Source organism: Vombatus ursinus, unplaced genomic scaffold, assembly GCF_900497805.2.
Source record: "Vombatus ursinus unplaced genomic scaffold, bare-nosed wombat genome assembly UNPS02014832.1, whole genome shotgun sequence".
Lineage (NCBI taxonomy): Eukaryota > Metazoa > Chordata > Mammalia > Diprotodontia > Vombatidae > Vombatus > Vombatus ursinus.
In genome coordinates, this window is record NW_020954610.1 from 51,061,281 (window position 1) to 51,074,090 (window position 12,810).

Sequence of the window (12,810 nt, forward strand, 5' to 3'; positions counted from 1 at the left end):
GTATTCGCAGGAATATGGAGGAGAAAGGGTCCAATAAGGCCTGCTCCACCTGAGTCCTCCAGTAAAAGATCTTATTAAATAAAGAATGTTTGGGCAAATGTTGAGGAGAAACTTTTTAAGTATAAACTAAAATAAGGTTTCAAAGAGTTTAACTCAGAGTAGCATTCCTAAATGTCTATGATTTCCCGAACCTTTCTGGTCCAAAGCAGATGATTCTACTACACCAGGTAACTTTTTGTAAAGGTAATAATAATTTTCTATTACTTCCCTGTCGGTTGGATGTTAAGGCTGGGGAGAAACAACAAAGTTTAATTTCAAAAGTGAGTAAAATAAGAAAAATCAATAAGTTACTGAAATGCTACCTTAGATCAGAAGCAGTCATTCAAAGCCAAATGGATTCTGTCTCACCTAAACTGATGTCCAATTGAAATGAAATAAACCCTACCAGGTAATTTTTTTATATATTGCAGACCTCTAAACGGCTCATTCAAAGTACATCAAAGAGACATGGACACAGGCAGAAGTTCTTAAAAGGGCTGGATCCTGTGCTGAGATCTGTAGGTTTGGTTAGACAATAATGAAGGCAGATACAGCAAGAAACATGTTTTTAATGTTACTTCCACATTTTATAGAAGTAATAGATAACAGAATTATAGGAATAGGGAAAAAGAGAAAATACTTTGCTCTACATGATGAGAAAGAAACAATGAGGATAACAACAGCTTTTTTTGTTGAATACTTAGGAAATGACTATTACCTTTTAGAAAACAATAAGTAAACCATCAAAGGCTCTATGGTTACATATATGGCTTAAGTTAAAAGAGACATGCACCCTGGTAGTAGGTGCTTACTTCAGTGAATTTCTCTAAAACATCCATTAATATTAATTGCCTCCATGGAATGATTTTCTAGGAAAAGATTTGAGTGCTTTCTAAGAAAAGAAACCATGATCTTACAAAGTAAGATGAAATACCGTGAACAGTACTGAGACATTTCCTAAACCAAATGCTTTAGAATATGTGCTGATAAGAAAAGAACACTTTATTCTAGGAATTAATCTACTTTCTTACACATTTTCTCCTGCAGACAAACATGAATCACAGTGATATATGACTGTGCTTAAACCAAGACAAAATAGATTTCTTACCAACAAATCATCAAGGAGTATGGAGTTCATCTGTACTTTATTTGACACTGGATACTCAACTACCTCTTATTTCCCACATGCTCGGTTCTCTGCTTTATTTTAGATTGGCCAGGTCAACTCTTGTTTTAATTAATACTCAGTACCAAAGGAAATGAATTCAAATCTGAATGTATAAACAATTTAATTATTCTACAGAAAGCTTAGATTGCCTGATAGGTAATTTGTGGCTTCCTCTCACAGTATCACAACAAATGTTAGGGAAGAGGAGGGAACAAGCATTTTTTAAGCACCTACTATGTGCCTTTTACTGTGCTAAGTGCTTTACAAGGATCTCATTTAATACTCACAACAACCCTATGAGTTAGGTGCTGTTATGATCTCCATTTTACAACTGAAGAAACCGAAGCAGATGGAAGTTAAATGATTTGCCTAGGGTCACACAATTAGTAAGTGTCTGAGGTTGGATTTGAACTCAGCTCTTCCTGAGGCACAGTACTTACTGTATCCACAGCAACACTGAGCTGCCTAGAGTACATATTTTACTGTGACCAAGTACTTTTTACCTCATACTCAAAAGCTACTCTGTGTAATTGAATTTCGGGGAGAAAAATTAAAAGCATACTTACTCTACGGGTTCTTTCCACATCACCACATGGCAATCGCTTTACAAAGTCAATCCCAGTTAAAGGTGTTCCAGTCGGAGGTAGCAAGATAGAGGCATCCATCATTAAATATTCCACATTCATGGGCTTAATCTATTAAAAAGAGATTCAAGTTAAACATGGAAGCAGGAGGCTGCTTGGTAGATTATGCAGATCTTACTACATTAAATAATACAAATTAAATGTCTCCGATTAAACCAAAATTCAATAAATATGATGCCTTGATCCAATTCAATAAAGAGTATGCTACTGAAAAAAAAAGTTCCTCATGCTATATTCAACTGCAAAGAAAATCTATTGGCTACATGCCATCTCCCCACACTACCCACACAAACACATTAAATCTTACCCTCAGCATTCCCCACTATGGCAGTCAGAAAAAAGTTCCATCTTTTCCAGAAACTTACCTTTTCCCCTGCCATGGCTCCTCCATGTCATTCTCCTAACCTAAACTGCCCTCTTCTTTCTTTCTATCCAAACCTTACCCAATTGCCAAGGTCCTTCTCAAGCCCTATCTTCTCCATGAAGCCTTTGACAACAATTTGAACCCACCCGGGCCTTGCTTTTCTCTAAATCCTTATTGTATTTGGCACCATACAATTAGTGTTTAATTGCTCCATGTGTGTGCTACCCAAATAGACTCTAGATTACTTAAGGGCCATTTTATTTAAAAAAAATTGCAGCAACACAATTTATTCAGCATCATTAGGAGCCCAAGGGGTTCCACATAAGCAAATGTTTTTAATGGAAATTTATATAAAATATATTGCACATTCCCTTCCTTCTTTTAATCAAATGTTACAAAGCATAATTTAACCTTTGGTGACTTGGGGTAATCATTCTGAAAACTATTAGCATAGTGTGCAGTAATACACTTCTGCTTTTGATTTTTTCCTTGAATCCTCCCTAAAAGTCAAAATGTCAGCTATCCCTTTTTCTACTGTCATTGACTGCCTCTAGAAACTACCTTGTCCTTCCTTTCCTATATCTTCTTCATTCTACTCTATTCTAATTAGCCATGGGCTGGAAAAATCAGATAAGCAAGCCCATCAAGAGTGTATAGTAAACAAGAGTTCCTTATTCTAAACAACAAAGTTCTGAGTGAGGGGTCTAAAGTAAAATATGTGGTTTAGTGTTGGGGCTTTGGGACAATTATTTTGGAACTGCATGATGCAGTGGGTAGAGTGCTGGGCTTGGAGTCAGGAAGACATCTTAGTTCAAATACAATCTCATTTCCTTCCCAGCTGTGTGACCTTAGGCAAGTCACTTAACCTCTGTCTGCCTCACTTTTCTCAATTCTATAATGGCGACAATAATACCACCTCCCTCCCAGGGCTGCTGTGAGGATCAAATAAGATAATATTTGTAAGATATTTAGCATGGTGCCTGGCACATAGTAGGTGCTTAATAAATGGTTATTCACTCCATCCCTCCCCTCTCAAACTCAGAAGTTTTTTTGCTTTTTGTTTTTTGTTTTAAATTTCCCTGGTAAGGCTTTCTTCTGAGGTTCAAAATTACCATAAGGCTGACTACTAAAAAAAACTGTGGGCATGGTCAGATTAAAAATTTCAATTTGAAACACATTTGATTAAGTGCTTTTACTACAGTTTGTAAAGCATTGTGCTACATAAGGGGATACAAAGATAAAGTTCCTGTCTTCAAGAAGCTTACAATCTAATAGAAGTCAGGTACAACATGCATATAAATATGATAACAGGTAGAACATGATAAAAGGAAGGGAGAAATTCAAACAAAATGTCATAAGACAATCTGAGGATGAAGAGATCACTTTCAATTAAAGGGACAGCTTCATGGAGAAGTGGGAATCTGAAGCAGGTATTTCATTATAAGGGTTATAATAGGTGGGTATGTGGTTGGAGAACTTTCCACACATGGGGGTTTAGTATCTGGAGTATCCAGGATGACTCAGGTGAAGAGCTAGTAGCCCAACTTGGCTAGTAGGTAGGGTGCATGAAGAATAATATGATACAGGGCAAGTCAGGTAGGTGGAAGTCAGATTGCAAAGAATCCCAACTGTCCAGCTATAGAGTATATGTTCTGTCATACAGGCAATGAGAAGTTGCTGAAGTTGTTTTGTTTCGAATCAGAAGAGTGACAGTCAAACTCATGCTCAGATGACCCTGTGACCTCACTGATGTGATGTGGGTTTTCACTCCAACAATGCTGATCATAACCTATTTTTAGATGCCTACTGATCTTGTAAGTAACTCTTATTTAGGTCCTCTCCTAAGTTTCCCAATATGTTAGAGACCTTCCTCAATTTCTTTTGACATTACAAGGATACCAATGGTACGCACTGGCTGTCCTATTCTGAGTTCTCATCATGATAAAGAGGGGACCCTGGTTGTCAAAGGTTATGCCAGAAGAATAAAAGCTCTGGCAGGTTTTACCAAAATAAAAAAGTTTTGAGTATAGTCTTCATATGAGACTATTTCTGCTTTCCAAAGACCAACCTAGTCAAGAACTTAGGAAAAGCTCATCACCAGTAGGCTGGGCATTCAGTGATGAATTCTCTAGTTAGGAAATAGAGATACAAAGTAGCTCAAATTAGGAGGATCAATTTGGAGATTGTGTAACATAAAATGGTTTGGAGGTGAGATATTGGAGGCATGGAATCAATTCAGAGATTATAGCAATATTTTAGAAGAGAAAGAAATAAAGGCTTGATTTAGGGTTAGAAATGGTGGTAGATTGAGTAGAGAAAGGGCAGATGTAAGAGATACTTTGGAAGCAGAATTCATAGAACCTGCCAAATGACTAGGGTGGGGAAGAGGTAAGATCATTCCAAAGTGACCCCAAAGTTTTGAGTCAAGTGATGGGAAGAAATAATATCAATAGAAACAAAGAAGTTAGGAGAGAAGATAAGTTCAGTTTGACCATGAGTTTGAGGTGTTGGCAGGACATTCAGGTGGATATGTGTAGCACACACATGAAAATATAGGACTGGAGCTCGGGGAAGTCATAAGGACTGGACATACAGATTTGGAAGTCTTCTTTTTAGAGGCTATATCTCCCCTGTATCCCCCAAAGTACTTCTCACTAACCTGAGCAAACAGTAGGTACTCAATAAATACCTGATTGATTGCAGGAAAGACTGAAGCCTATTGTAATGTACCTAAGAGAAGACAATCCATAATTATAGTAACATGTAAAGAATAAGCCTCAAGAATAAGCCTCAAGTTTTCAAAAAGTAAAATAGGTTGGTAGAATTTTATTAGAGAACGGACTGTCATAGAGTAAGATAAAATGGCAAACAACCACTAAATATACTTCACTTTGATTAATGACCAGGATATAACAGTAAAATTCCTCTAAGGGATTAGAAGGAACAGTGAGCTGATTGGGACCATCAATGAAAATTGTGAGCAGAAATACACGAACATATACATCTTTATTAAGATGACATGGAACGAGTTGTTGCATCTTCAGAGTAGTTCACAGAAAGCATTTTAGAAAATGAGTTATGCTAATTTACACTTTTTCTTAAAATAGCTCTATGAAAATGTGTGAAGCAGTACTCAAAACTGCTGTAGAGGGGTACTGTGAATAATAATGTGACAATAATACTGATGCCTACAAATACACAGTCAATACAGTTGGTGAGGCAGAGTGTTTTTGGAACCTAAAGGGACTCCTCTGAAGAAGCACAGAAGACAACAATGCAAAGCAATAGGTTCTTTACTTGGCATGTTTAACTTAAAAAAGAAGGCTGTGTGACTTAATGGAAACACCCAAGGGGATAAAGAAGGTGGGGCAAGAATTTGGAAGAAAAGGGGATAGGTTAGATAAGTAGTGAGAGAAGGGTGCACCCAGAATCTGAACAGTACCTTGAGGGGTGGAGCAAGACAAAGAAGTCCATGATGGTCTACACTTTCCCCCTTATTCATCTCCCTCCCCCACTCCCAAGGTCCTGGCATATTACATTTTTTCTCTTATCACTCCAAGTACCAGGGAAGGTCAGAAATGTTGAAGAGAGGCAGATTTTTTTCTAGGGATGGATGGGGTTTTTCTCAAGTAAGTGTTTTCCACCTTTAATGTAACAGGCTAAGTGGTGTCACTTGTACCAATCAGTGAAGTTTCAAGCTAGATAAAAGTTTCTAGCATACAAGGTTTCAAGAACAGCAGATAAGGGAGGGAGTGTCAAGAAGCAGAAAGACATGAATCCAGAGGTAAGACAGTTAGTCCCAAGAACCACCACACTCCTAGAACATTTAGAAAAAAAATGCATTTATTTACCATGAGTATTCCTGACAGTCCTACTTGCAAAAACCTACTCTCAGTAATAGGATATAATCTGCAACATCAGCAGCATCAAGAACCATTTGGTAAGGAGGTAAATTAAATTTCCTATAGAGTTAACAAAAAGAGAACTAAATTCCTCTACTAATCTTTAACACTCTGTAAGAAAGTACAATCTAAACAAAGTTCTCTTTTTGTTACACAACTGCTAAACTTTAAAGAAAATCAGTCAGTATTCTAACATATGTGCATTTCTTCATACAGTTGGTTACTTTGACTAGTCACTTACTGTCATGCTCCTATATTCATCTTCAAACATATCCAAAAAAATTTCTTCTCCCTTAGAAGAAAAAGGGCAAGATTATTCATTTTTTTCCATAAACAAGAAAAGTATTATAAACCCCAGTTCATGGCTGTTAAGCCATCTGTTTTTCATTACCTAGTTCTCGTAAATCATCAGGAACTAAAACACACACACAAACACACACACATCTACATGTACACATGTATATATAATAAAATGATATATGAAATCTCACATTTCACCAGTCAACAATTTTTAGAACCCTTAAAGCAAAACTAAAAGAGAAATAAGACATAGAGTAATTCATATTAATTACTCTAAGATGACAGGACTGTACTATCTTTTTACATGATTTTAGGTTGGTGTGAAAAGAGTGGAAAAAGGAAGGGAAAATAGTTTTAAATCCTTTCTTTTGTGTAAGTGGTTAGTATAAAAATAAATACTACAAATAATTCCAATAAAGTTAATATTCAAACATTTTCAAAAGATGCTGATTCTAAAATCTGCCAAACTAAACATAGTAAATTCCTGTTTATTCATAATGGCTGAGGAATTGGATATTTTCGTTAGCTGATTACTATTTGACCATATATGGTTTACCAATCCTTAAAGAATTCTAATACAATACTAAAATGATAAACATTATTTTAGATCTTGCTTAGATCTAAATCTTTCTTAAGATGATTCAGAAGGCACTTTAGAATTTTGTAATTTTTCAAGGTCATCATTCTGAATAGGAATTCCCACATTGCTAGACTAACTATAGAAGGGTTAGAAGATGGTGCTGAATGTGCTCTGATAAAATATACTGTCTTCATTACCTTTTCAAAAAGAAATCGAAGAAGTTGGATGGGACCTCAGAAGCCATCTAATACAACAAAAATTCTCTGTTCAAACTATCTAGTGAGTGGTCATTCATTCTTTGCTTGAAGAGCTCTAATGAAGGAGAATTTATTTATTTCCCCAGGTAACACATTCCACTTTTGGATGGCTATAATTGTTGGAAATTTTCCTGATATCAAGCCTAAAGTTGTCTCTTAACAACTTCCAATCATCACTCCTAGTTCTGTCTGAGGGGGCTAAACTGAACCAGAGCAATCCCTTTTCCTTTAATACCTGCAAGTGGTTATATTGCCTCTATGTGTTCTCTTCTGGAGGCTAAACATACCAGCTCCTTCAACCAATCCCCTCAATTTTCAATTCTTTGTCACCACAAAAAGAGCTACTCTAAGTGATTTTGTACATATAGGTCCTTTTCCCTTTTTTTTTTTTAATCTCTCTGGGATACAGAACCAGTAGCAGTACTGCAGGGTCAAAGGGTATGTAGAGTTTTATGGCCCTTTGGACACAGTTCCAAATTGCTCTCCAGAGTGGTTGGATCAGTTCACAAGTTTACCAACAGTGCTTTAGTGTCCCAATTTTCCCATCCCCTCCATTTGTCATTTTTGTTTTATGTCATATTAGCCAATCTAATAGGTGTGAGGTGGTGTCTCAGAGATATTTAATTGCATTTTTCTAATCAATAGTGATTTAGAGCATTTTTTCATATGATTATAAATAGCTTTGATTTCTTTGTCTGAAAACTGCCTGTTCATAACCTTTCATCATTTATCAATTGGGAATAACTTGTATTCTTATAAATTTGACTCAGTTCCCTATATATTTGAGAAATGAGGCCTTTATCAAAGAAACTTTCTATAAAAATTTATTCACAGTTATGACTACTGCATATTTCCTTCCATGTTATTTTTCCCATTAATCCTTCCCTCTCTCTCTCCTTAAACCCTGTCTTTCCTCAAGAGTCTTGCTTCTGACCACCACCTCTCCCAATCTTTCCTCCCTTCTATCAGCCCCACTTCATTCCTTTTTTAGCTCCCTTTCCTTCCTCCTTCCCTGTAGGGTAAGTAGATTTCTATACAACAACACAGTGTGCGTGTTATTCCCTCTTTGAGCCAATTCCAATGAGAGTAAGGTCCAAGTGTTGTCTGTCACTCCACCCTGCCACCCACTTCCCCCTCCACTGTAAAAGCTCTTTCAACCCTCTTTTATGTGAGACAATTTACCTCATTCTACCTCTCCCTTCCCCCCTTCTCCAAATCAACACCTTTGTCATTCCTTAATTTTGTTGTTTTAGATGTCATCCCATCATAGTCATCCATCCTTCTCATCATTTAATTTTATTTTTTTAGATATTATCCCATCAGAGTCAACTCCCACCTATAACCTTTGCCTATGTGTACTCCTCCTAAATGCTCTAATAATGATAAAGTTCTTAAGAGTTACAAGTAGCATTTTCCTATGTAGAAATGTAAACAGTTTCACCTTATTAAATCCCTCATGATTTCTCTTTCCTGTTTACCTTTTTATGCTTCTTTTGAGTCTTGTATTTGAAAGTCAAATTTTCTATTCAGGTATGGTCTTCTCACCAGGAATGCTTGAAAAGTCCTCCATTTCATTAAATATCCATTTTTTTCCCCTAAAGAATTATGTTCAGTTTGGATGGGTAGGTGATTCTTGGCTGTAATCTTAGCTCCTTTGCCCCCTAGAATATCATATTCCCAGCCCTCCAATTCTTTAAATGTGGTATCTGCTAAATCTTGTGTTATACTGACTGTGGCTCCATGATATTTGAACTGTTTCTTTCTGGCTGCTCCTTGAAATACTTTCTCCTTGACCTGGGAGCTCTGGAATTTGACTATAATATTCCTGGGAGTTTTCATTTTGGGATCTCTTTTAGGAGGTGATTGGTGGATTCTTTCATTTCCTATTTTACACTCTGGTTCTAGAATATCAGGGCAGTTTTCCTTGATAATTTCTCAAAAGATGATGTCTAGGCTCTTTTTTCTAATCATAGCTTTCAGGTAGTCCAATAATTCTTAAATTATTTCTCCTCAATCTAGTTTTCAGGTCAGTTGTTTTTCCAAAGAGATATTTCACATTTTCTCCTATTTTTTTATTCTTGTGATGTTGCTTTATTGTTTCTTGATTTCTCATCAAGTCATTAGTTTCCACCTGCCCAATCCTAATTTTTAAGGAATTGTTTTCTTCCGTGAGCTTTTATATCTCTTTTTCCATTTGGCCAAATGTATTTTTTAAGGAGTTGTTCTTTCCAGTGGATTTTTGTGCCTCTTTTACCATTTGGCCTATTCTGTTTTTTCAGGTGTTATTTTCTTCAGTTTTAGGGGGTTTTTTTTTTGGTGTCTCTTTTACCAAGCCATTGACTCTTCATGATTTTCTTGCATCACTCTCATTTCTTTTCCCAATTTTTCCTCTAACTCTCTTATTTGTGTTTTCAAATCCTTTTTGAGCTTTTCTAGGAGCTCTTTTTGGGCCAGAGACTAATTCACTTTTTTCTTTGAGGCTCTGGATGTAGCAATTTGACTTTGTTGTCTTCTTCTGAGTTTATGTTTTGATCTTCCCTGTCACTATATTAACTTTCTATGGTCAAGTTCTTTGTTGTTGTTGCCGTTTGTTCATTTTTCTATCCTATTTCTTGACTTTTAACTTTATATTGAACTTGGGCTTTGCTCCCGGGGGTGAAGGAGGCAGGTTTTTCAGGTTGCCATTTTCAGAGCTAGTTCTAGGGGGAAGTCTTTGAGTTTTCCATTCTTCACAGGTAGTATGCTCTAAGGAGAGGTGTGTTCACTGCTCTCTTAGCCTGTGCTCTGGTCTGTGAACGACCACAAGCATTCTTTTCCACCCTGGAACTGTGACCATCGTTCCTGCAATCCCTATAGCCACAGGTGTGCTAGTGCCCGTCCTAGCCCTGGGACTGTGACTCAGAACTGAGTACGGACAATACAGCAGAATCCTGCACTCCATGACAGCAAAGAGTCTTCTGTAATCTTCTTCTGACCAATTGTCTGGCCCCGCCCTCCCTTACCACCAGTGGGCTGATAGCTTCAGAAACTGCTGTCACTAATTCAGTTGCCCCCAACACCTGCAGCTTGCTTGCCAAGGCTTGGCCTGTGCTCCACTTTCACCCCAGTGAGAGAGACCTTTCCTGTCCACCTTCTAAATTGTCTTAGACTAGAAAATTGTTTTACTCCATCCTTTTGTTGGTTCTGCAGTTCCCTGCCTTACTCGACCACCTTGGCCCTGCGCCTTCTGGATCATTCTTCATACTCCTTTTACTTAAAAATCTATTGCATAAGTTTAAATGTTTGAGGAATCAATAGAGTGTTATATATTTATTTATATGTACATATATGTATGTATTTACCTTATAAAAATGCCTCACGAGGTGAACACTTTCCTCTCTTGCACCCTATTGAAGAGACAAAAAACACAGAAGAACCAAATCTTATATGGGAAAAAGTTCAGAAAACTGAATTTAAAAATCTTAAGATAAACATTGTAATCAAATAGTTGCTGCAAAAATACTGGTATCTAATTATAAAATAAGATTTTCTTAAAGTATATTTTAGATTCAAGAAAGAATCTATATTTTCTGAGAAGGAATTTGAGATCCTGCTTCTCCTTTAACCACTGAATTATCCACTCCTTTATCCACTCCATTATCCACTGAATGAGGTGAGTTACAATGTTGGTTGGAAAGTTCACGCCTCTATAGGAGAAGACGGGTCCTTACCTCAAGGCAGGCAAGGTGAACGTCCTTTATAATGCTGCCGCTGTTTGTCATGACTTGCTGTTTCAGTAACAAGCAGCTAAGTTCCAAAGTAGCCAGTCTGATTTTTCCATCTATAGAAAACAAGGGATAACTTAGTAAATAGCTTCAAAGCCTGAGCTCATTTGAATCAAAGGTCATTTCTTTTCCCATTAATATTCCACAAAAATTTTAATTGTTCAACAGACCTTTAAAAAATCATCCAAGTTACCAGAATTCAATGGAAAGACAGGGCAAACCCTAAATGCCTATAAGTGTCTTACAACCCAGAAAAAAGAGTTAGGAATCAGTCATAAAAATCACGTAATTTTGTAGGTGTAAGAGACTTCAGAAATAAACTAGTCCATCTTTCTTATTTTTACAGATGAAGAAACTGAAGTTCAGAGAAGCAGTGACTTGTCCAGGGACAAGGAAATAAGTTAATGCCAAAGCCAAGACCAAGGTCAAAACACTGCTCTCTTGTTACTGCTCCACTCTGTCTCAATGAGTGTTGCCACACAGCAGCCCATTGTGCTGACCTCATCCAGGGAGGTATCAAAAGAGAGAGAATATTATCGGACTGCAGTACATCTACAACTGGACTACTAAGCAAGAAGAAAGGGCAAGTCCGATGTAATGTGCCCTTGGGGGAGCCAATAAACTGAGCTTCCTGGCAATAATTCAATTGCTCTTATTTACAAGGTAACTTTCTTCTGATAAAAGGGAATTTTTTCCAACAACCATGCTCCAGGGATTCATGGTCTTTCAATTTTAGTTTCTTTTCTGAATAGTGTATACCAGTGGTATCAAACTCAAACAGAAAGGATCTTTGTAGGCTGCAAACTGACTTAGAAAACCACAAACTAATATTATCTATGCTGTATTATATTTTTATTTATTTTGTTAAACATTTCCCAGTTACAGTTTGATACCTCTATTATACCCTGTAGCGCAGCACAAGTCATAATGTGTATTTAAAATACACAACTATTTTACTTTACTACAAGAGAATTTTGGAATTGGTTAATTAGAGGTAAACAGTTATTCAATACCTCGACTTGGTTTAAAATATTATCGAGTCTTTTATTCCTTACTTCATGCCACTTGTCTTCTTTTCTATGGAGAATCATTATCTTAAGAATCATTCCTTACTAGTTTCTACTAGTTCGTTCTTCCCACACAACACAAAGTGGAACTAGTAATGTCAGTCCATTTTGACACTAAAGAAGCAAATTCCTGAACCCTAGGTCTACTCCTCAGATTTTGCTTGAAACTTTTCTCGCAGTAGCCTAAACCCCTGAATTAACCTCTCCTCTGCTGATGGCTCACAGTCTTCCACTTGTTCATTTCACAAGTATTCACTGAACACTTAATATATGCAAAATATTGCGAGGGGAATAAAATAACGAGTAACATAAATGAGGCTATGTTTCTTTTCCCTTTAGTTTCCTCTAACCATCCACTGTGTAATGATATCAATGAATCATTATTCCTACTTATAATGGTTTTCGATGGCTTCTTATCTCAGCCTGTTTCCCCCAAGTATTCTGTTCTGTATTCTCTTTCACTCTAAAAGTTCCAAACTTCACTCTACGTATTTTTCCAGCTATGACATACAATTTCTTGCATTGGATTACCATATCCCCATTTGTGGGGATAATGGCCTATACTTCACATACTTCATTTGTAGTTATTTAATTCCTCTGAAGCAATCCACACATGACTTTTGTGAAGCATTTTGGTTGGTTTAAAAACAACAAGAATTCATCATTGAATACTTATCCCTTTCAATGGAAGTTAAAATAAAATTTATAATAGTAAGGAAAAAAAG

General features: G+C 36.7%; 1 protein-coding gene across 3 annotated transcripts in view; it reads right to left on the reverse strand.

Moving 5' to 3' along the window:
- CLEC16A (C-type lectin domain containing 16A) overlaps positions 1–12,810 on the reverse strand; it is a 216,451-nt gene that overhangs the window by 126,603 nt on the left and 77,038 nt on the right. For all 3 annotated transcript variants that reach the window (XM_027839220.1, XM_027839219.1, XM_027839217.1), the window contains exons 14-17: positions 10,965–11,074; positions 10,596–10,640; positions 6,359–6,409; positions 1,774–1,902 (exon numbers count right to left, since the gene is read on the reverse strand). In XM_027839220.1, coding sequence (XP_027695021.1) covers positions 1,774–1,902; positions 6,359–6,409; positions 10,596–10,640; positions 10,965–11,074 — 335 coding nt within the window. The remainder of the gene's footprint in view (positions 1–1,773; positions 1,903–6,358; positions 6,410–10,595; positions 10,641–10,964; positions 11,075–12,810) is intronic.